Source organism: Thermobia domestica, chromosome 1 (genome assembly GCF_964235325.1).
Source record: "Thermobia domestica chromosome 1, izTheDome1.hap1.1, whole genome shotgun sequence".
Taxonomy (NCBI): domain Eukaryota; kingdom Metazoa; phylum Arthropoda; class Insecta; order Zygentoma; family Lepismatidae; genus Thermobia; species Thermobia domestica.
The window spans coordinates 189,196,972-189,219,737 of record NC_137454.1 but is presented as its reverse complement, the minus strand read 5'-3'; the positions used below and the strand labels follow the sequence as shown (position 1 = coordinate 189,219,737).

The 22,766-nt window shown below is 32.9% G+C and overlaps 1 protein-coding gene and 1 pseudogene across 2 annotated transcripts in view; both read right to left on the bottom strand.

Annotated features, from left to right (window-relative positions):
* The window catches only part of LOC145692161 (glutamine amidotransferase-like class 1 domain-containing protein 3, mitochondrial), a 65,506-nt gene that overhangs the window by 27,252 nt on the left and 15,488 nt on the right, over positions 1 to 22,766 (bottom strand). For both annotated transcript variants that reach the window (XM_081767462.1, XM_081767467.1), the window contains exons 2-4: positions 9,920 to 10,034; positions 4,134 to 4,274; positions 2,565 to 2,716 (exon numbers count right to left, since the gene is read on the bottom strand). In XM_081767462.1, the coding sequence (XP_081623588.1) occupies positions 2,565 to 2,716; positions 4,134 to 4,274; positions 9,920 to 10,027 (401 nt within the window). In that variant the 5' untranslated portion in view covers positions 10,028 to 10,034. The remainder of the gene's footprint in view (positions 1 to 2,564; positions 2,717 to 4,133; positions 4,275 to 9,919; positions 10,035 to 22,766) is intronic.
* LOC145692149 (WD repeat-containing protein 70 pseudogene) lies at positions 16,931 to 21,742 on the bottom strand (annotated as a pseudogene).

The window sequence follows — 22,766 nt, the reverse complement described above, 5'->3', positions numbered from 1 at the left end:
TAGTAAAAAATTTTTCCTTAATTTTTAAGACTTTTAAGAAATATCCATCATCCTTTCCTCTAGTTCGGTCTAGTTCAATTCTATGACGACCTACCAAGAAAAATGTAGTAGTGGGATATTCCTACAGTCAATGATATACGTATTATGTTTAATTATTAATTAAACAGAATGAAGATGATGTATAATGTTTTCAAAACTAAATTTCCCGTATAAACATCCTGAATTTCAGGTCTTACACTTTACATGATCAGGGTGTCTACTAAAATTCCAAAATGAAATTTCGTGACCTTTTCTTTACCGAACCATAAAATTTCGTAACATTCTCAAGAGCGAATTTGGGTGCAAATTAGGCCGAATTTTCTTGCATGCGATAGAAGCGTGCTTTGTTTGCAATTTGGTAGCGTCTGAAACCTACCATAGACATTTTTGGTGGTGAATTTTGACGTTTTATAGAACAAAATTTTTCGATCTGTACTTATATTTGTAGATTAAAAAAAAAAATCGTGATCCAAAAGCCAAATTTCGTGACTTTTTCTTGACTTTCATGACCGTTTCCTGATTTCGCGACTTTCGTGACCGATAGACACCCTGATGATCACTTTTCTTTCGCTTGAGAAATAGGAGATCTATCCAATCCTGTTGAGGAGAAAAGGGGTTTCGAACAGTTGTTGAAATGCTATATGTCTAACTAGAAGTTAACATATCGGTTGTATTAATTTATTTTTGAGTTTTATGTCCACGACTGGCCCTTTAGGCTAAAGGAGACGATGAAAACTGACAAACGAATATTATTAATAATAAAATGAATGGCAAAAGGACAAAGCATAATACTCATTGAAACTCCAGACAGAGATGTCTTGCGACCTCTAGCTGTATCTGTTGATTTAATAGCGATGATATTGCACATATTCTATACGATATGTGGAAGTTTGTATCTGTTTCTTTCTTTCATGTTTACCAAAACCTTAAAACAATCCCTACCTGCTTCCTGTTTGTTTCTTTGTCTCCTCTTCGGTGCTCATGACCTGGGTTCAAATCCCGTGGAGCTTATGTGTTTCGGATCCCACGTTAAGCTGTAGGTCCACGTCTCATACAGCCTCGGTGCTCAAAGGGGGCGCTAAACTCCAAACCAACCAACGAAATCACCTCTGTTGTGATAAAAAGTAAGCAGAAAAATCAAACTCAAAGCAAGCGTTACAGCTAATAGTGGTTTTATTGATTCTTATTAGATCTGTTTAGAAGGAAGGGAATATTACAAATCTGTTTGTATACAAGTCTCCAATCATCATTTGATATTCTAACTTAAATATGCTTCCAAAATTTACTTTCTTCAAAAACAAAATGAAGATTTGTATACATATGTTCATGAACTAAGATCTAACTAGCGAGGTATACACTGTTCAAAACTTCTTACAACAAATAAATAGAAATAAATTCAAATATATTTTTTCCAAATAGTCCGAGATGATAATAATAGAAAGTGAGAATTTACTATATAGGGGGAGACCGCGATGTTTCAGTGGTAGAGCGTTCACCTCGTTTTCATGGAATCCATGGTTCGATCCCAGCTGCCGCCAATTGGGCTTTGTAGTGAACAATCACCATGTCTGTGGGTTTTATAAGGGTTTCTCCGTTTCCTTCTACTTTCTTCATCCCACTTTTGTCATTCATCTTATTATTATCGTCTCCCTTAGCTTCGGTTCATAATCGTGGAACATTAATAATAATAATTATAGTAATAATGAGTTTCGTTTCACATTTGCGAAACTACGATAGACTACCAAACTATGTGTTTTCAATATTGAAATAGATCTGTAACTTCAGGCTGCAATAGAGGGATAGTAAGAGATGAAACTTGTTAAGTAGTAAATTTGTACTACTTTCGGTCTTAGTAGAGAGATACAAAAGAAGATGAAATCTTGACTTAAGGTGCTGAATCGATTGCAAAAAAATCGTTTCTCGTTACTTGTTGCCCTTTCTCTTCTACGGCAATAAAGATTAAAACCAGAAATGGATTATTTCTATCACTTCCGATTTGAATAGAGGATTAATGTATGAGATGGAACTTATTCTTGGGATGCTAAATCAATTCCAAAATAACCGCTTCTCGATAATTCTTACAGTATTTACTCTTTATGAATCAATGAAACCGCAAGTACAAGTAATTTCAACCATTTCCGCTTTTGGTAGTGTTACATGTGATTATAGTATGTGATCCTTGAGACGCAGAATCGATTCCAGGAAACCACTTGTCGCTATCTATTATCGCTTTTATTCTATGGCGATCAACGTTAAAAGCGGAAACGGTTGATTTCTATCATTCCTGTCTGAATAGAGGGTTAACGGAAGAGATGGACATTATTCCTAGAGCATTCAACCGATTCAAAAAACCGCTCCTCGATGTCTCATCATTTTTGCACTATATATATATATAGATAGACAGACAGACGGACGGACATAGACGTTCTACAAGACTTCCGATACTTACGCATAGCATAGTAGACGTCTAATAATAATCAAAATCGCAATTCACCAAGCTATACCATATGAAAATTTAAACTTACAAATTTTTTGCAACTCCAAGTCCACCAGGAAAAACGACACCTTCTAGGTCTGAGACACAAAGATCCTTCAAACGCCTAATGTTCCCCCGACTGATGCGAGCAGATTCTGTCAAAACATTCCTGCACTCTCTCTCTTTCGTTGCTGCAGTTAACTGTAAAAATAATATAAATATGTTGGGAATTGAAAACAACTTACCTATCAGTAAATAGTAAAACCATTATCACACAACATAAATAAAAATGAACTATAACCACTATGAAGCGTCTAGTTGACAGCAAACTGGAATCAAGAGTTATTATAGTGTTGCTAGGTTAGAGACGGTAAAATTTAGTGGAGGATGATAAAGCTAATAATGATTGGTTGATAAGAATATAGAAGAAAGATGTTATTAGAAGTAATCAAGTACACAATCATAGCTACGTTCTTGATCTTTTATGCTTCCTTCCGTCCTTTTGAAACTAATATAATGTTCCAACTTTCTTTCTCAGTGGGTGACGTACTTTAAAATCTCTCGACCTAGTTACTTCTTTATTCACAAATTTCTCAATAAACTTAGGTAAATTCTGTGTTTTTGAATACTTACATTTCCTCAAGATGCCTTCGCAATATCATGTGACAAGAAATATGAGTACAACTCACTACAGCAATTCAACATATCTATTTAATCATTCAAAGTGGCTTGAAATCAATAATTATCTTTTTTTTTTTTCGTAAAAGTCGTAATTTATTTTCTTTCCAGTCTCTACAGATTTAAAAAAAAAATCTCCATAGTAAGGTTATTTGACCACCTGGTTTCGTATTCCATTGTTCGTATTCACTCAAGTATGTAATTCTCCTTCGTAGTTGAATGGTTATCATCTCGTCTTTCATGAGAAGGATCGAAATTCACTCCCCGGAACGAGTACTTGAGTCTCTTTTCTTCAGATTCTTATCCTCGTTAGACCATGTGTACACACGTATCAAATAGTTTATATTAGTGATGACCGAACGGTTCATCCGGCCCGCCAATAAAAATGAAAATAATGTATAATTTATTTCTTAAAAAAAAAAAAAAAAAAAAAAAAAAAACATTCGTAACAGATTGAGTGTGGTCGGCCATCATAATATATTTGAATCGAGATTTGGTTTTAATTGTAAAAATATTTTATTTAACATTTTGGTTACCAAGCTTATTCTAGAAGATAAACTCTAGAGGGGACCTTTCTTTCTTTCTTTTATTTATTTATTTTTATTTTATTTTATGTTATTTTTTTAAAAATGTAGATTTCGAAGAGATACAGTATTTCAACTGTTCGTAGCTTAGGACCTAAGTGGCGTAAACACATAAAATTAGAAGCACGGCACGCAGAATATAACAAAGTGTAATAAAATGTATGACTTACATTCAGTGATCTGTCAGGAAGAGGAGTCGGTTCTTATTTAGTTCTGGCCTGCAGTGCACATATTGGCCATCATCACTGGTATAAATCATAAAAAGGATATGTTGAATTCTGAAGAAATAAACATCTATATTTCACATTGCAATTTATACGTTTGTTTTGAAATATTTCTTTCAGATTATCTCTTACCTTATGATGATCCACTACATGCATTTGCTCTATGTCCGGTGCATAACAGAGAGGAATTGCACATTGTCTGCTTAAATGTATTAAACAAGACACAGCTTCTGTAACTTCACTTCCATCAAAAACACCACAGCCAGACAATACCTAAGAGATTAAAAACAATACAATTAGTAAAAAAAAGAAGAAGAAAATATAAATGAGCAAATTTCATCTGAAAGATATAAAGTTGAACTTGAATTTTAAACCTGGATTTTCAATTGGAAATCAAATTAGCTTTTTTTTTAAAAAAAAAAAAAAAAAAAAGATTTTATTATAACATTTTTTCTTATAACAATTTTCAAGGATCAAAAATTGAATTTACATCTTTTAATCAAATTTTGTTCAAAATTTCCTTTTCTAAAATAAATATATGTCGAGATAAATAAATGGTTGTAAAAATAACCTTTTATGCTTCATACAATTACAAATGTATTTAAGAAACAAAAATTAAACTTTACCTTTAAATTTAGAATGTTGCTTTTAGAAAAGATTATAAACATTCGGCTTTAATGAATCACCAAATTACATAATATTACCCTGCTATTTTCTAATCACAGGAGAAAAAAATTAATAATGTATCAATATTTTCCAGCAAGTAAAATTTTGTCCTCTACTTACACTCGTGGATGTGACATTTAGATTAAAAAATAATAGAAATAGATATAATAATTCCTTTGTCCCTTTATTCATGCAAGTACAATACTTTCCAAGATTGTTCTATGACCTTACTATATTTTCATTAGGTATTGGCATATGATATAGAAGTGAGAGGTAAAGAAATATTACAGATGAGTAGTAGTTGAGTCACGTACATGTATATGCCAGAATTTTGAACTTGAAATTACCTGAAGAAATGCCACTCTTTCAGTGTGACCTCCCATGTGACTTGGCAATAGATTTGCATTGCAACTTCCATTGTGGGAAGATTTTATGTACCACAGGAAGGGGAATCTTGTGTCATTTATCTTCATAGATTTTCCACAGGTCTCAGACATGACGCGAGAACAGTGTTCTCTTCAGGAGAAGAAATCAGCAAAAATCCTTCACCTGTATGTTTTGAAATGGAATAGCCGTGATTCCGATGGATATCTTCTGTATGAATAGGTGTCAGATATGTATGATAATAGTATGCTGAGATTTTAGGCACCTGACGAATAATGAATCCTCTTTCAAAGCAGTATGTTGTGACGATCATATGTTTGAGGAAATCGCCTTGCAATGATGAATGAATTCTGGACGGGAGTTTTGGTCGTCGAAGTGTAAATTATTCTGTGAATTTTCCACAATTAAAGAAATAAATTCTAACTTCATCCAGCGTAGTGAATAACTTCCATTTGTGAACGGATAGATTTGACCGAACTTATGTCGTAGAAGCATCTGCAGTCATGGGTGGCGATTAGGGGAGCACAGGGGGGGCAGTTGCCCCGCACTTTTTTTGAAGTAACCCATTAATGCATATAGTTTCATTTAGAAAAGTAAAGTCTTTGTATGTATTTACTGGTTCATAGAAAAAATGGTGCCATATATTTGCCGTTCAGTGAGTATGTCTCCCCGTGGAGTAAAGAAAACTATAAGAATTGCATTTTAATTGCCACAGATTATAACCCCAAAATTAATTTATTGGAGCACAACAATTTCAGCATACATTTACTTCTTACAAGGGCTCACTCGATATATTAGTCAGCCGCTTTGAAACTAATTCAGAGAGCATTTCGCGAAAGAAAAAAAAAAGTCTTTCACAATTAATTGCACAAAAATTGACAGTTCCTAAAATGTCTTTTCTTCTTTCTAAAGTAAGGGGAAAAGCGTAATAAGAAACAACTTCTTTCTTTTCCATTGTTTTGTAGTGCAATATATGAGTGAAGTTGTGTGTTAGGGGTGTACGAGTGTATATGCAATCAAATTTAGTGAATTCAACATAATTCTAAGGTTTTAGTGTTATTTTGTATAACTGGAGTATGAAGTGATTCTAAGTGTAAGTATTGTTGTGTTTTGATGTGCTCCCTGAAAGTGAAAACTGCACCTAATGGCAACGAACATGTTTCGGGAAGTTGCAAAAGCAAATATTTCTTTAAATGTCGTAGCATATGCTTGTAGTATTTACTGTCTCGTTTTCTAAGAGTAATAACATACATTTAATAGCATGTGTGGAATTAAAAATTAAGTTGTACATTAATCCCTGTTTCAATATGACTTTTGCAAAACCAGCATCATTATTTATTACTATGATTAATATTATCCTTTCTATTTATTTGTTTTGCAAATTTGTTATTCAATAATGTGATCACACAGTTTTCCAGACAGAATTTTAAGATACTCATGAGCAAGGAATCAAATCTCTTCTTACACTTTTGTTGTTTAAGAGTACAAAGGGCTACTATCTACTGGCGTTGCTCTTGCTCTTGTCAATTTACTTAATAAAATATGAAATACTATATACGATATTTTAACTGAAAAAGATAGTATCCTATTAGCTATACAATCTTTTGTCAAACAAAATTATAGAAACAAACAGGAAAACTAACATTTATATGCAAATATTCAGATCATGTCTTGCACTGCCACTTTTAACGTCCGCCACTTTTAACCGCCGCCACTGTCTGCAGTTGGTCTTTCTCTCCCAAAGATGGGCCTTACTTAGGTAACGTCCCTAGCACTTAAATACCTTCCAAAGATTTAATTTTGTCGCACAGGATACACTTCATAGTTCTCTGAGACAGGTGTAGCCGTACGGCCATTACTGTTTGTGTAGGGTTGCTTTCCTGGACGACGTGGAATTACTACACTGCACGGTTGCATTTGACCTCCTTGGAAGGTGAATTAATAACTGAAACCTCTTGTTTTTATATCGATCAATTATACTTTAAATAGTAACCGACCATAGGTGAATCCATTTTTATTTTTATTTTTATTTTATTTATTTATTATTTTTGTTTTTGAATTTTAGACAGAAATCTTGGAGTGCAAAAATATATTCTTTCCAAAACTTGTTCACTTTGGGAATCACGATGTTTACACCACACACTTACGATAGTGAACCAACATTTGGAGTTGAAAATTGGGCTTATGTATATAGTTTAGTCTTGTGTAACTGACGAATATCAGATCTGGCACAAAAATTAGCATGAGGAATCACATACCATAGTGTTGCCCAGTTGAAAGTGGAGAATGTGAAGTAAGATGTAACTCACGAAACATTGTGGTAGGCGAACGAGAAAATATAATGGTGAAGATTAAATAAATAATAGAACTACCAAATAATAATAAATAATGAATAAAAATATTAATAAATAACGAAGAAAAAATAAGAACTGGGACTTTCCTGTCATTATGAAAATTTTATGAATATAGTTGTTTTCGTGACAACAACCAGGTGACTTGCACGCTGCTCAGTCTTTTGTCGAGAAATGACGATATTGTTCTCATCATCAGGGTAGGGTATGATCGCCTTGCAAACGCATTCCTTATATATGCACTGGCATAAAAAGAACGAAATATGATTGGTGGATGGAAACGTCTAATTAGCTGTCACCCTGTGGCCTCGTTGTAACAGGTTGCTTGTGTGAGTTTGTAGCCCGGGCATACATGTAAAGTTCATGATGCCGCTTATGGCAATATGATATCTCAAAACTCCAGAAATATGATTAGAATTGGTACTGTTTGCAACATTTCTGAAAATTATGTAATTGCCAGAACTTGTAATTACAACTAACCAAAATTCTGCTGTATTGTTTCAGAAGCCAAAGAAAGCAAAAATCATTTTACAAATTTTACAAATAAATCCTTTTGAAAGAGTCAAATTTTCAATCTTTTGTAACTTTGTTCCTAGTTATTCGAAATGCATAATATTATGATAACTGTATCCGACCTTAAGGTACTTTCAATATCTATTGCATTGTCCATCTCACTAGCATTAAAACTGCTATACAATCCTTCACAGTTTGTAACATCAAATAATAAAGTGTTATCGTAAGTTTTCATTAATATGCAGATTTTAAATAAGCCAAAATTACTTCCGTCTGTCCGTCACGTTCCTAATAGTTTACAATCAGACCAATAGTTGTCGCTAGCTGCGCTAGCTTCTACCTGACGGCAAGAGATGGCACTAGCGTGTAGGCATTTTGTAGATTTAAAGCTATTGTGACGATTTAATTGCAATTAAAAAAACTACATTGTTTCAATCTTATTACTTTCAAATCGGAAAAAGGCAGAAATTATCCTTAGATTTGACCATTAAAAAATTAAAATATAAACAATTAGAGTTTTTATTAATTAAGCATGATTTTAACCTATAGCGCATATCGACTTGACGGCAGTGCTTAAAGTGAGCCGGTATGAGCCGGTTATGTATCCGAAAGTTAGAAAATCGGCTGGTATGGCATACCGGTAAACACAACTGCTTTAAATTGTAATTTGCGTGTAGAAAAAAAAAATTATATATAGAAATAAGTACGACGTTAGCATTGAGTCAACAAATTTGTACTACCAAAGATTTCGCTGCTGCTACTTCGAAAGAAATAACAGTTCCCTATCACCCTATTAAATGGCAGAATAAAAATTCTTACTACCATTCTGCGCGCTAAAATGTTTAACCTGTATCCGCTCCTGGCATTTCAGGACTCTTTTTTTTTTTTTTTTTTTTTTTTTTAATTCAAAATTATTCTTTGCACATTGTCTCGATTTCTATGTTTAGAATTATACGAAAATTAGTGTTGACCACGAGACAAGACCAGAAAAAGCTCTTGAAACTGGAAATGAGATTCAGAAGAATCATTAAATACTAGGTACTAGAGACGAGACGAGAGCGCCTACAAAGCCTTGAAAACGAGACGAAAAAGCATATGGGCATATATGTGTTTTGTTGTTTTAATCCACTTTAAGGCCGCGTTGGATCACTATGTTAATGTACATTCAGTGGTTAAGTAAAAGTACCTTCCGTGTTCTTCCATATTTAGATCGCCGATATGCTCAAGGAAAATCTTAGGGACGCAAAATCATTTTATATTTGTTTCTGTTAGGCTGATGATAGTGGGAGGTAAAACATTTACTATATTACTTCTCACTCACTCTCTCTGCCTCTCTTTCTATAGATTTTTCACATCAAAAATGGTGCAAAAATGTCAGGAATAGAGATGTTCTTTAGGGTTCTGTCAAAATTACTACTCTAAGTGGTCATATTTGTTCTATACCGTTATCTCATCTGTTGTCACTTTAAGCGCTGCTTGACGGATTTGGGCAACAGCTAGTAGTAAGTAACAATCTGACGTGGAGTCATTAAAAAATACAATTTAGGTTGGCAATACTGTTAATCTAAGGTATTGCAGAATATGTCAAACAATTTCCCCTTGTTGATAATTTGGATCGCACTATATTGAATCAATTTTTATCTGTAAGTTCAAAAGTTATAAGCAAGTTTCAATATAAATCGTCCACCCTGTCTATATACCAGTAGTAGCTGCAACGTCCGTTCATCGCACGAGAAGAATTATTTTATGGTAAAAATCTGAAAGCTATATTTGAATCCCTTGCCCCTTCTTTGGTACCCATTAAAATCAAAGTGAAATGATAGAAACCCAATTCGACCTATGTACTATGGTCACAAATTCATTTTAACGGTTCTACCGTTTTCCCATGATGATTAGACAGACAGTGTTTATTTCATTCTTATAATATATAATGGGGTCTAGGAGTCTTAATTACAAAAATGATACTGATCTTCTAAATTAAATATAGTTACTAGTGAATCATACCACGGCTATTTTTGGTGGTTGCTTTTCATTGGAACAAAACGCTATTCTTCCAATGCTATTGTTTAGTGAATTAATAGTCCCTGAAAATCGTCTGAGGGCTAACATCATGCAATTCCTACAAAAAGAAAGAAAGACAAGAAAAGATTAAATAATACATTAAATAAGCACTAATAAAAATAATAAAAAAACATACTTACACACAGCTTAAATGGCAACTTGATACAACCAAAATAAATTCTTTATCTTATACAATGAACGCCGTTGTTGTTTAAAATTCTGTTTTTCATTATATGTCGGTCATCTCTGTGACCATGATCCCAGGCATGTGCGACGTGAACTAAAGCTATCACTTAATTCCATTCAAAATAATTTTTCTTGTCCGAAAGTATTCCTTAAATCACACACATGGTCAATGTAATTCAACACGTAAATTTTATACAATCCAAATGGAATTCAATCACTTCCTTGAGCTAGACTCTTTTCTAAAGTGATATTATCGTAATAATATTTCAATATCATTTGCCATACAAGTCCACCTTGAACAAATTATATGTATGGCGGTTAATCCTAACTCTTCAGAGAACTTATATAACATAGGTACATTCCACTACAACAAAGAAATAATGGCTACCACTGTCACTATCGTAGTTTTCACTTCAATTTAGTGTCGCAATGTCCTTTGAGACTAATTATATTGTTTTATTAACTTATCCTTTCAGAGCGCATCTTTCCAAACTGAAGAGTTAACAGAGGCTGTCTGCAGAGTTAAAAACAATCTAGAAGTTAACAGACATAAAAACTATATAATTTGTTCAAAGTGAAGTTATGTGGTAAATGATATTGAAATATTATTGCGATAATATCTTACGGAAAATAAAGGAAGAAACTGGATTAAAATTTGCAAGTTTTGAACTTAGTTGACCATGAATGTGGTTTCAGGACTACTCGGGAGCTGTTTTCTTTTTACAGAACAAGGTAAACTATTCTTAATGGAATTATAGTGATAGTTTAAGCTCACATTATATATGCATGCATGGGACCATGGTTACAGAGATGATCGAAATATATTGAAAAACATAATCTTAAACAGGAATGGCATTCGTAGTGCAAGGACGATTTTATTTTAGAAAAATGGGCTCTAGAACACATTTTAGTAATTGGTAATTGAATTAGAATTTCTGAACTTTTAATTTAAGAAAGAAATTTTCTTTTAATTTGATACTAAATTTAGATGTCAACTAAACATTTCTAAATTAGAAATTTTAAATTACAGAAATATGCTTCTCACTAATTTGATATTTGGTCTTTGAACAATAGACCAGACCGAAACAGCACAAATTGTGAAGACATTTTTCACATTACCCTGACAAAAGAAATTCATATCCCAAAAATGAGCCTGTAGTCGTTACTACTTCTCAGTATATAAAAGGAACCATCCCTGATGCTGGAGTTAGTATTTAGTGAAGTCTCCCTTTGACAGCATATTAAGCTTAAGTCATGTGAAGCATGTATGCAGTATGTTACAGAGGATATCCTGTAACAAATAGTATTATTCGTCAACACTTGATAACATAACTGCTATTTGCTTCCGGATCTTTGTTGCCGTAAATATCAAATCCCAGGTTCTCAATCTCAATATATATTTTTTAATAAGTTGGTGTTATCATATGTATGTTAATCAATAGAGCATAATCCTAGCTTTTGAGTTTAGAAGTAAAATTTGAATATAAACTTCTCCATATATATTCACATATCTAATGTCATCTCTGTATAGCATAGATTTTAAAGTATCTTTCGAAGAAAAAGAACGGAAACGAAACAAAACTGAAAAAGAGCGTTAGTTTAGTAGGAAACTGACGACTGCCCTATTTGATTTGTTTGAATACCTTAACATAACTTCTCATTTTATATGAATCATGCATTGTTTTTCAGGTTTATTATATTTGATCTAATATAATTGCATTTATTAATTTAACATACTTCTAGAGACAACCTCCGAGACAAATCTATTCTAGAATCAGTGAGAATCACCAAACATAAATAGCAACGGGAAAAGAAATAGAAGGAATCCGGCCAGGGTCTATATATAAAAGTACAATCCCGACATTTATTTGCCTTGTGAAACCAGAAAACTTATCAAAATGTTCGCTACCGGATTCGAACTTACGCCCACTAAGTAAGCATATACATTCAACGTTTTAATCACACTTTATACATACCTTGGAGGCAAAAATACTCTGTTTGCGTGTGGAACTTGATAGTAATATACGTTGTGGGCAGAGGTTAAATAGTTTGTTCCAGATATTTACATAATTATTCTTGTATGTGAGAACAAAACTTGAAACTAGCCAAAATGACACTTTGACAGATTTACAATAATTAATAATTTTACAATGAATTTCCACTCCATTTCTTTTTTATCTATCTGAACTACGGCAGTCAATTGTCATTTAAACATACTGTATTTTTATTTGTGAGTAAATACTTACCATTCATGCTCAGTACAAACTGAGTGAGTTTGCTTTTTCATAGATACTTGTGCTGACATTGATAATTACAATCGAGGCAGAAAAATCGAGATTGAATTCTATGTCAGAGTCCGTAATTCACGTCTGCATCGAAAAATTTTAGTTTCTTTGAGATTTTTATTGTACCATATACTTTCATATTATTATAAATCTGAAACTTTTTTTTTCATCACAGTAGCATTTTTTTTCTATGAGCTTTACTGCATGCACAATGATTCGTAATAATGTTATTGAATATTCTAGGAACAAGCTTTAACCAATGAAACATGAGAACAATTTTCGATAGTGAAAAAACCTATACTCAAGTGTTGAGAAGGAAGACTTTATCATATAAATTTTGAAACCTGTAATTTGAAGGTCCCATTAAACACAAAGGAATGCTCAGAATTCAATCGTTCCAAAATGTTACGCGAACAATGCAAAAGAAATGCCATAATCATGGCAATATTATAGAAAGCCCATTCAAAAAAAAAAAAAAAAAAAAAAAAAGTTCGAATAGAGCTTTACCTTTTTCGTATTGTTAGTGTTCATTCTGTAGTACATCACATGCTATCATTAGATTGCAAACGATGTTCACGAAAATGAAATATAGAAGAACCTACCAATTATGTTAAGAATCGTAAGAAAAGAGTTTCCATTAACAGTAAGTTTTCAGATCCAATCACTATTAGATTTATAATATCACTATTAGGATATTTTTAAGTAGAACAATGTAAATGCAATAAAAGAACATTAAAAAAATGAGGTGTTATTTTATTTTATTTTATTTTATTTTTTTTATTTTATTTATTTATTTATTTATTTTTTTTTTTTTTTTTTTGAATTAGCAACTGAAATTTTTGTGAAAATCAGTTTCGTCCATTACATCTAGTATTCCGAATTAATAAGTATGAATTATATCTAAGGAAAAATTTTTATACATAATTCAATCTAGACTATATCATATCAAAACAAAAGTAATACCCTAATCTACTGATTTGCCGATGCTGTAAGATACCACAATACTTTATATCGAACTAATACAATATTAAGTGACATGTACAAGTGAATATCTGCATAATGAAGCCATAAGTCTTGTATATGTACTGTTTTTAATCTCATTTTTAACTTACTCTTGTACTCTAGTTCTCTTCCTAGTTATGTATACACTTACCAAACTAATGGTTCCACTAATTACGTTGAATAAATGGTCCAGAGCTAGTTTTGAAAAAAACATCCAAATTGCAATTCAGTGTTCTTGAAATTAAGTGAAATTCTCATAAATTTTCTTAGTGAACATTATATCATTATAGCAAACTAGAGCCTGTTTCAAAAAGTGTCAAATGAAGTAACAACATTAGAATAATAGCAATAATTATTTTGAAAGACTCATGTTATTATGTCGAATTTTTTCATATCACAAGACTAACACACCCAATCTTAAATGAAAATATGTTTTCTGAGACAGGCCTTTATCATTTGCGGACAGTTGCGCATAGGTAGTTAACAAAAAATAAATCCAGCACCATGTCCACTATAAGTGAAATAACCATTTGGCCTAGAAGCTATCCATTCATGAAGCCCGTATATTAATTTCAATACTTCACAATGCTACATTAGTGCTTGTAACAACAATGTCGGAGCACGTTTACAGAGATAGAACACAACTTCCAAAGTATATTTTTTTCCTTGTATATATTTTGTAATTTTATATTGTCTGCATAGACCATAAAAAGAAAGCTTGAAGAAAGCTTCTCAACGAAAACATTGACGACAAAAGTTCTTCTTTATCTTGAAAATATTGAGCTTAACAGTTTCACTCGATATCTGAAACAAGACTTTTGAATAACAATTGTCAGCAAACACTTCATTTCTCTCTTGAAAATTACTGAGCTCAACGCTTTCATTCAAGAAATCTTTTGCTTCCGTCCTAAACATTTCTAACGAAGAACTTTCAACCATCAGATTTGAATACCAGAAAATCACAACATAAGGAATTAACGGATTAGCTGTAATACAACTATTACTTTACATGAACCACGCCTTTCAATTTTGGATAAGTAATAATTGAACAGTGGGTGCAGAAAAAGTATGAGAGTTCTATTTCTTCGAAATAACTTTTAAAATCGAAATTGGTCTATCAGGAGTCGATACATAACTGAAGAATTGATAAGTCGCACATTCAGCAAGGCAAAAACTTGGGTAGTGTCAGAGAATCAAGATAAAGGTATCGAATTGACCATTTTTATTTTGTACCCTTCTGTAAAATTTAAAATCGGATGAATCATACTCTCTCTCCTTTCAGAGCTTCAATTATGTAAAGCACTTATTGCGAAATGTAAATCGTTACAGGTTTTTTGGAATACGATGTTTTGGGGCACACGAGCAAATCAAACCGAAAATCTGATAACAGAAAAGACAAAAAAAAAAAAAAAAAAAAAAAAAGGTTTGTATCTTTCGTATCGCCCTTACCCGTTGCAAAAGACATCTGCTGTAAGATATAACATTAAACTAATTGCATTCAAGTGAGTTTTAGACAAGCCACCAGAAACACTTAAGTAAGTATTGTATTGGTACATCCACACCAGTGTATTTTGAATTACAAGATTTGTATAATCTTCGAATACCATAGTTTTATGTGTAATGTGAGAGAGTTTCCATTAAAGACAACCAGCAATTTAAAAATTTACTTATTTTTCGTTCAAGGCATCACTGGATTTTTGTGTATTGTACAGGTACATTATCAATATATGTACACAATTAAATATTTACTCAGACACTTGTTTGGGATACTTTCTAGTAAAGATCGTTAATTGTAGTATATGTGGACATGGTAATAGAACACAAAAGTCTTTGGATTATTTTTGGGCATTTTTGATATGACATCCTTCCTCCTTTTATTTTATTTGTGTCCTTTACGATTTTTAAACGAACATACTTTTTAACTAGCAATTTATTTCCGTACTCCACATTAATGTGTTGTTTATGTATAACTGTAAGAATTTACCTATTTAAATGTTTTATTTTTAATGATAACTGAATTTGAAATATTAATGTTGCAAGTGTGACGAAAACTTATTGCTGCAGTTGTTTTGGTATTCAACTACCAGTTTCTCATAAAGTTTTTTTTTCTTTTTCTTTTAAGGTTCTGACCAGTGTATTATGTAATTGCAAGACGTCTAGTTTTCGATCACTTATTAATTTTATGTGTAAATTGCATGTACATGGGAAGTCATTTACAAATATCATAAACAGAATAGGACCCAATACAAATCTTTCTGGTGTTCCATATGTTACTTATTTAATATTGGATATATAACTGGTAGTCATGTTAGCAATTGAGATTTTGATGAAGGACAAGGTCAAATGCTTCTGTTAAATTTAGAAAATTATCTACATTTTTCCTATTGCCAGGATTATCATGTACGTATTTAAAGCAACTATATATTACTGTTTCCGTTTTATATTGGAAGCTACGCAGTACAATATATATTACTTATACCTTATTAAATAAGTTCCAATTTGGTTTTGCACTGCAAATTCAAAAATTAAGGGGGGAAGCGGTGGCTCAGTGGTAGAGCGTTCACCTCAGGTGCTTGGGGTCCCGGGTTCGTTCCCAGCCCCCGCCAAGTGAACCTTGTGATGGACAAACACCGTGTGCGTGGGTTTTCTCGGGGTTCTCCCGTTTCCTCCCACTTTCTTCATTCCACCATTTCATTCATTACTCATCATCACCGTCTCCTTTAGCCTAACCGGCATAACCGTGGGACGTAAAACTCAAAGATTTCATTTCATTTCATTTTCAAAAATTAAGGATGAAACTAAACACATGCCAATATTTATCTGCTTTTTATGAGACAGAATTCTGCTATTTTTAATTTTTCTGGATATTTTCCTGTAGGAAAGACAAGTATTATGAGACGTGTTAACGATGTCACTATAGGTCAGTTTCTTTTCAGAATGAACATTAGGATATCATTTAAGCGACAGTACCATTTGTTCTTGTTTAAAAATTACTTTTGTTACATCTGGATTTAAGGAACATTGTTCTCTTCAATTGTTATAATTGCTTTCGATTTGTAGAGTTGTTACATGTATTTCCGATACTAGTAAAACAAATTGTCCATGGCATCAGCTACTGACTCTGGATGTTCTATTCCAATGTAACTGTAGTGCAGTTCAATATTTTCGTTTCTATTTTGCAGTTTTGTAACACTCAACTTAGTTTTTACTATTTTGTCAGGTTGTTTTTGTCTTATTGCTAGATTCTGATTTCGTTTATGATATTCTATATAGATTTTACACTTTATTTTATTTATTTCGATTCAAATCTTCTTGTACAGTCATGCAAATAAAATAGCACGTTTCATATACAAATTCCATTCGATTCTCGACATGATTCCAAATCTGACGAATGAAAAGAACAGAGTTACTCCGAAACAGCTGTATTATAAACAGACTGACAGATAAACATTTAATTTCATTTCTGAAAATCAGTGCATCCCAGTTCGAATCAGGTTATTCATCTTCAATTATTAATAAGGCTTAAATTAAGAATTTAGCAAAATACATCATTGTTGATTTTAATTGTTTGCCTAGTCTTTTTTGCTTGGCATTACCTTAAAAAGTTTGACCTTACTGTTCTTGAGCATGTAGAAACTGTAGTTCATTAGTTGTTTCTTTGTAATCGTTGGCAATTCTATCATCGTTTCGTTAGGTACTTTTATCCCTTAATCCAACGATGGTTTCGTTTATGAGATCAGTGCTTATACTAATTTATGTGTACTGTTTGTAAGTGTTCACATTTATATTTTCTACATTATAAATATTAAAGAGTTGAATTTCCTGATGAGAGACTCCTGTCTTTAACACTAGCACACATATGTCAATAGTTCTCGGAGAAGTAGCATTTGGACTTCAAATGTTGTGTGTTATTCTTTAATAGTTGCAATTTAGCTAGGTATGTCCAGGAGAACTCGAAGATTAGGATTGATTTCATTAGACAAGAAGCTTTTATGTACGTTACCGACTGCTATCATTTTACTAAATGATTTAGTTTTTAAGTGTTGCTTTTAATTCATTTATTAATACCTTAACATTACTACCTGACTTCTGTAGACACATACTATATTGTATTTTTTGAAGTTCAAACTATTTTTTTTCACTAATACATGACTGAATTTGATATTTCTAGTCTTATTTTGATACTCACAGCACCTCGCACTCTTTGAATACCTGTTTCGAATGGACATTTTCATTTTTATTGAAAAGCTTTAAGTTTTGTTGTAGGCTTCAAAAATGAGCTACGATGATCTTTCTAATAGTGCATCACAATACCATGAACAAAACTAACATCTTTTTATTGTAGAGTATGACATAAAATCCATCCTACTGCACGCAGATGAGCTTTAGGGGAGTAACCAGAAACACGGATTTTATGCAAGCACCACAAAGTGAATTTTTAAACATGGTATAGTCCTTATTACACAATTAATTTGGGTTTTGTTAGAAACTCTTCTACTTAGCAACATGAAACCAATAATGTTATGTTTCAAATCTATCACTGTTACTGTTCAATTTCATGTAATTTAATTTTAAATTATATGTTATTTTAAATTATTATTAAACTTTAATATGCATTTATTAATCGCAAAGTATGAATTTTATTAATAAACTTCACACTTTCAGGTGTTACGAAACTCAATCAAAGTCCATAGTTAAGAGATACAATGGTAACTGCATGATGCTAATACAAGATTGCGTGTACAAAGTATGAACTAGGTCTACAATAGCATTTTAGCACTATCATCTTGCACAAACTACATAAGACGCCATTGAACATTTCATTAATTTCATATGAAGTCTTTCAAGACGTGAGAGCATTGTTGAATTTCGCTTGCTTATGTCTTCTTTAGTCTGAAGCTCATGTCGGATCCTAAATGATATCTACAATTAAGCATAAACCTGTTCAACAATTTATATACCGGAACAACCTTTTGGCAGAAATACAACTTCATAACAACAAAACATATTAGTTTTACTAATATTAACACATAATTGAATACTGATAGTAAAATTCTTCAGAAGTTGAAACCCTGATAAATACTTGGATCGTTCTTTACTGAAATTTTACATATAACATGCGTTTACTAAATATATATGTATTAAATGAAAAATATTGTCCTTCTCCTGAGGGATATGTGATACATTTAAAATCGTACTTAATTTCACTTAGAAGCAGACTCATTGTTTTCTTTAAATCATCAATCAAATTTTCTTTATTTGAGAACTTAGAATAGTGTACTATTCTAAAGATTATACAATTTTTTTTTAGAACAAACAGCTCTCATAAAGCTAACAGAAAATTATAGCCTAAAACAGAATTCCAGTTCTATGCATAAATTCTTATTTTAAATAGCAAACAGCAAAATGTCAGACAAACAGACTCTTGTATCACAAAACACTTTGCACAAATGTTATAAAAGGCTTCTTCTTCTTCTTAGAAGTACATATATATCTCATATCTTGGCTTTAAACGTACACACTCTACATCTTCTGATGCAGAAAATAAAATGTTGCATTTGCTTATGGAAATCAGCTTAAGTCGGTTGTGCGGAAGTTAATACTAGTTGTGACTGTGATCAAAAAATTGCTGGCGATGACGTAAAATGGACAATATTCAAGTCTTTCTCGTAGAGCACTAAATTCTTAATAAACAAGTACATTCTCAAATGTAAATATATATGTTCTTAGTAAGTCTAGTAATATTTTTAATACTTAAAGTATAATGTTGTGATAAAATACTTTTCAAGAAAGACTGAATAATTTTCAACATTAAATTATTCAATTTTTATAGAGCGAAAGTAGTGGAGTAGAGAGAACGAAAAATTTATTACTCCCACCTAGATGTATTGTGAAATTATGTAATGGGCCGCTGTAACTTCTAACCGAAATATTTAAATATCAGTATCTGCATTCCGTGTTTTCTTTAAGAAACCCCACAGAACTTGAAAAGACATCCTGTAACTTTAACTACGACTTTTCTGATTAATTCAATATAAACTTTTTTAAACTTAAGTTTTCTGTTTCTTAGCAGATGCCAAACTTTTTCTATCTTCCTTTCCTGACTCGACATGGAAGATAGGCCGTGGTTGAGTCCTTAAATATGCGGGAGTAACCCAATACGGATTTGCTTCTGCTTCTTTGGCATATCGTAAAATAGCTTCTCTGGGATCTTGATCATCCGCGACCTTCTTATTCAAACCTAAATTTCGAATCACAAATGAACTTAATGTATTACCACATGCAGCTACTCGGCCACCTTGGCCTGCTGTAATTGGTAAATCAGGCCTGTGAGATTTCACAGGATCTTTACGATCCTTCTCCATCTGCTTTCGAATGGACTTAGGCTTTTCTTGGCGGAACAAAGGAAGTGCATGAGGCGTTATTATCTGCTGAGTTGCTACGACTTCCACTTCTTTCACTGTTCTATTAGTTTTTCCAACACAAAGTTTTGCTCCTCGTATGCTTTTATTTGGATCATAGTATACTTTCACTACACCATTTCCACATCCAACAAATAATTGGTTAAGTTTTGGATGCCATAAGGAACGGATTACATGTGAATTTGTCACTTCTAATTCACTTATTGTAGCAAAGGTGTTTTTATCAAAAAATATTAGTTTTCCAATAGAATCTGCTGTTGAAATTGATATGCCAGTTGCTAGCATTGAATCATCAGGGCTGAATGTACAATCAGTGCAGGAATATTTAGAAAATAAATTACCAGCAACATTTAATGGTTTTTGATAATTCCTTAGATCCCAAATTTTAAGAGTACTATCCCCACCTCGAGTGGCTAGAAAATTACTTATGTATGAGAACGTAACGCACGAAGTATGCGTATTAACTTCATGAGCATTTTTGACTACTATGCACGTATTCACAAAATGTTTTCGGTGATCCCATATTTTGATTGAACCATCGACGCATGTACAAGTAACAAGATTGCCATCTCTACTGTATGTACAAGCAGTTGGTATAGTTTTCAAACCATTTTCATTTCGCATTTTAATTATTTGTTTTTGTTGCTTTGGATATCCAAAATCCCACAAACGCAAAGTACTGTCCTGAGAACAAGTCATGAACTCCTCCTTTATTTTAGGATGCCAGCAACCTCCAACCAACGGAGCGGTGTGTCCTTTAGTCCGTGCCATATCCACGATATATTGGTCCCCCTTGACACATTCCATCATTTCAATTCCATCGCGGTCAAAAACTTTTGCTTGTGCATTTCCAGAAATTACTAACAGCAAGTTACCTGTGCTGGAGTACTGTAGACAAGTAATTGGATGATTAGCACAAGGTCTTAAGTTACGAAAGCTTTGAAGCGTGGTATCCATTCCTCCAAAATCCCAGAAACGCACTTCGTAATCTGCAGAACCGGTTGCTAATCTGGCTCCAGACGGATCAGATGCCACAGCGAAAACTGGACGCTTTCCATGTACAAGGGAAATTTCGTGGCTGGTAGGAACTCTGATGTTTAAATCTTCATAATCCCAATTATCAATATCACAATCATCATCACTATGCTTGTCATAATTGGTGGCAGGACTTTGAAGGTGTTTCGGAGCTGGTGGGCCGATTAAAACATCATCATCATCATCACTAGAATTGGTGGAAATGCTTGGTAAGTCTATTACTTTCTTTCTGCATTTTGCTTCAGATGATAAGCTAACTTTTTCTACTACTGACTTGTTACAATTTCTTGCTCTAGCTACTTGTCTAGCTTCTTCAAACATTTTTTCGACATTGAACACTTTGGCCTTTTTCCCGAATTTAGCAAAGCCCATTATATCACTTACTTGTTTTGTTCCTTCCATGTGAAATATGGAACTTAATTCATACGTATTAGTTATGTTTGTGTCTTTGTCGGGAGTACCTATAATATTTATATTCGCATCACTGCTGGTTCGTGTAGTACAAGATTTCAGTTTCTCAAGTTGTTCTTGTTCATCAATTTGAACAGCGGTTCCTATTGTATCCATAATAATTCCCTGGTTTCAAACTATAACATATACTCAAAAGCTAAAATGGAACATAACACTAATAATTCTCAAACCGGTTTTATAATCAATTATTTGCACGTACACATAACTTCAATATTGCTATTGTTTTGTCTGCACCATAGTTAGTACTTTTATTTCACTTTAGTAAAAACAATTCTAATATGTTCTTCTTATATTCTTTTTTTCTTCTGTAACAACAATTTGTCTCTATATTTGGCAAGAGTGTTCCTCAACGTATTTTACTTGCTTGTCTATTGAAAGCAGTGTTACCAACATCTCATAATATAAATTCTCTGTTGGTAGAAGTTTTCCCTTTTTATTTTAAATTTCAACCTTCATCAAATTCACCATTAAATATCACTTTCAGATAACGACTTCTTAAAAAAAACAGTGACTCCATTGTCTTTTACAATAAATCTAAATTGACGCAGATTTGCAATACTTTGTCATGAGAAAACGCAATTTTACGGTTAAAATGAGCGTATAAAAAGGACGGTATTAAATATTAATTTCCGGCGACGGAGTATTTCAGTACACTGTGGTACAGCTGTATACAAGAAGTGATCAGAAAGTAAGGTTCCAAAGAAAGTGAAAAGTGTATATATTATTCTAAACAACCAATACAGCCAACAGATACATACATTCGATTATTTTTTGATATAGTGTACATCAGTTGACGCACTTGTCGCATTGTGGGATGAGTTTAAAGATTTCCTTCTGGGAAAAATCCTGTCCTTACGGGTTCAGTCACGTTGTCACGAAGTGTCTCACCTACTCGGCAGACAGGTGAGAAGAGACGGCCTTCTATGTGCTCCAAGTGCGGGAAGAGGTGAAAGTCGTTTGGAGTGAGGTGTGGACTGTAAGGAGGGTGATTGAAGATGTTCCCGCGAAACTGTTTCAATAGAGTACTAGTCGACCACTGTGCTCCATGTCGATGATGTTTTCTCTATACCAGCTGCCGGTAAATTACACCCGCAGTTTCGCCCACAGAAATCGAATAACTGAGTGGACTTCTTCGCGAGACCAGTTTTCCAAACGAACTACTTCCACTACATTGTGTTCACCTACGACCAGCGACGTAAGTGGCTGAAACTTTGCACAATTATCAACTCCATTTATTAATTACCGCTCACTCCTCGTTCCTCTATAACAGGCGAAACTCCAGAAATATCGGCCTTGTAACCTTGATTTCTTATCCTCCCTCCTATTATGTTTACAAGTGTAGAGTTATTGGTCTGAAACCATTACAAATGTTACACAACAGTTAAAATA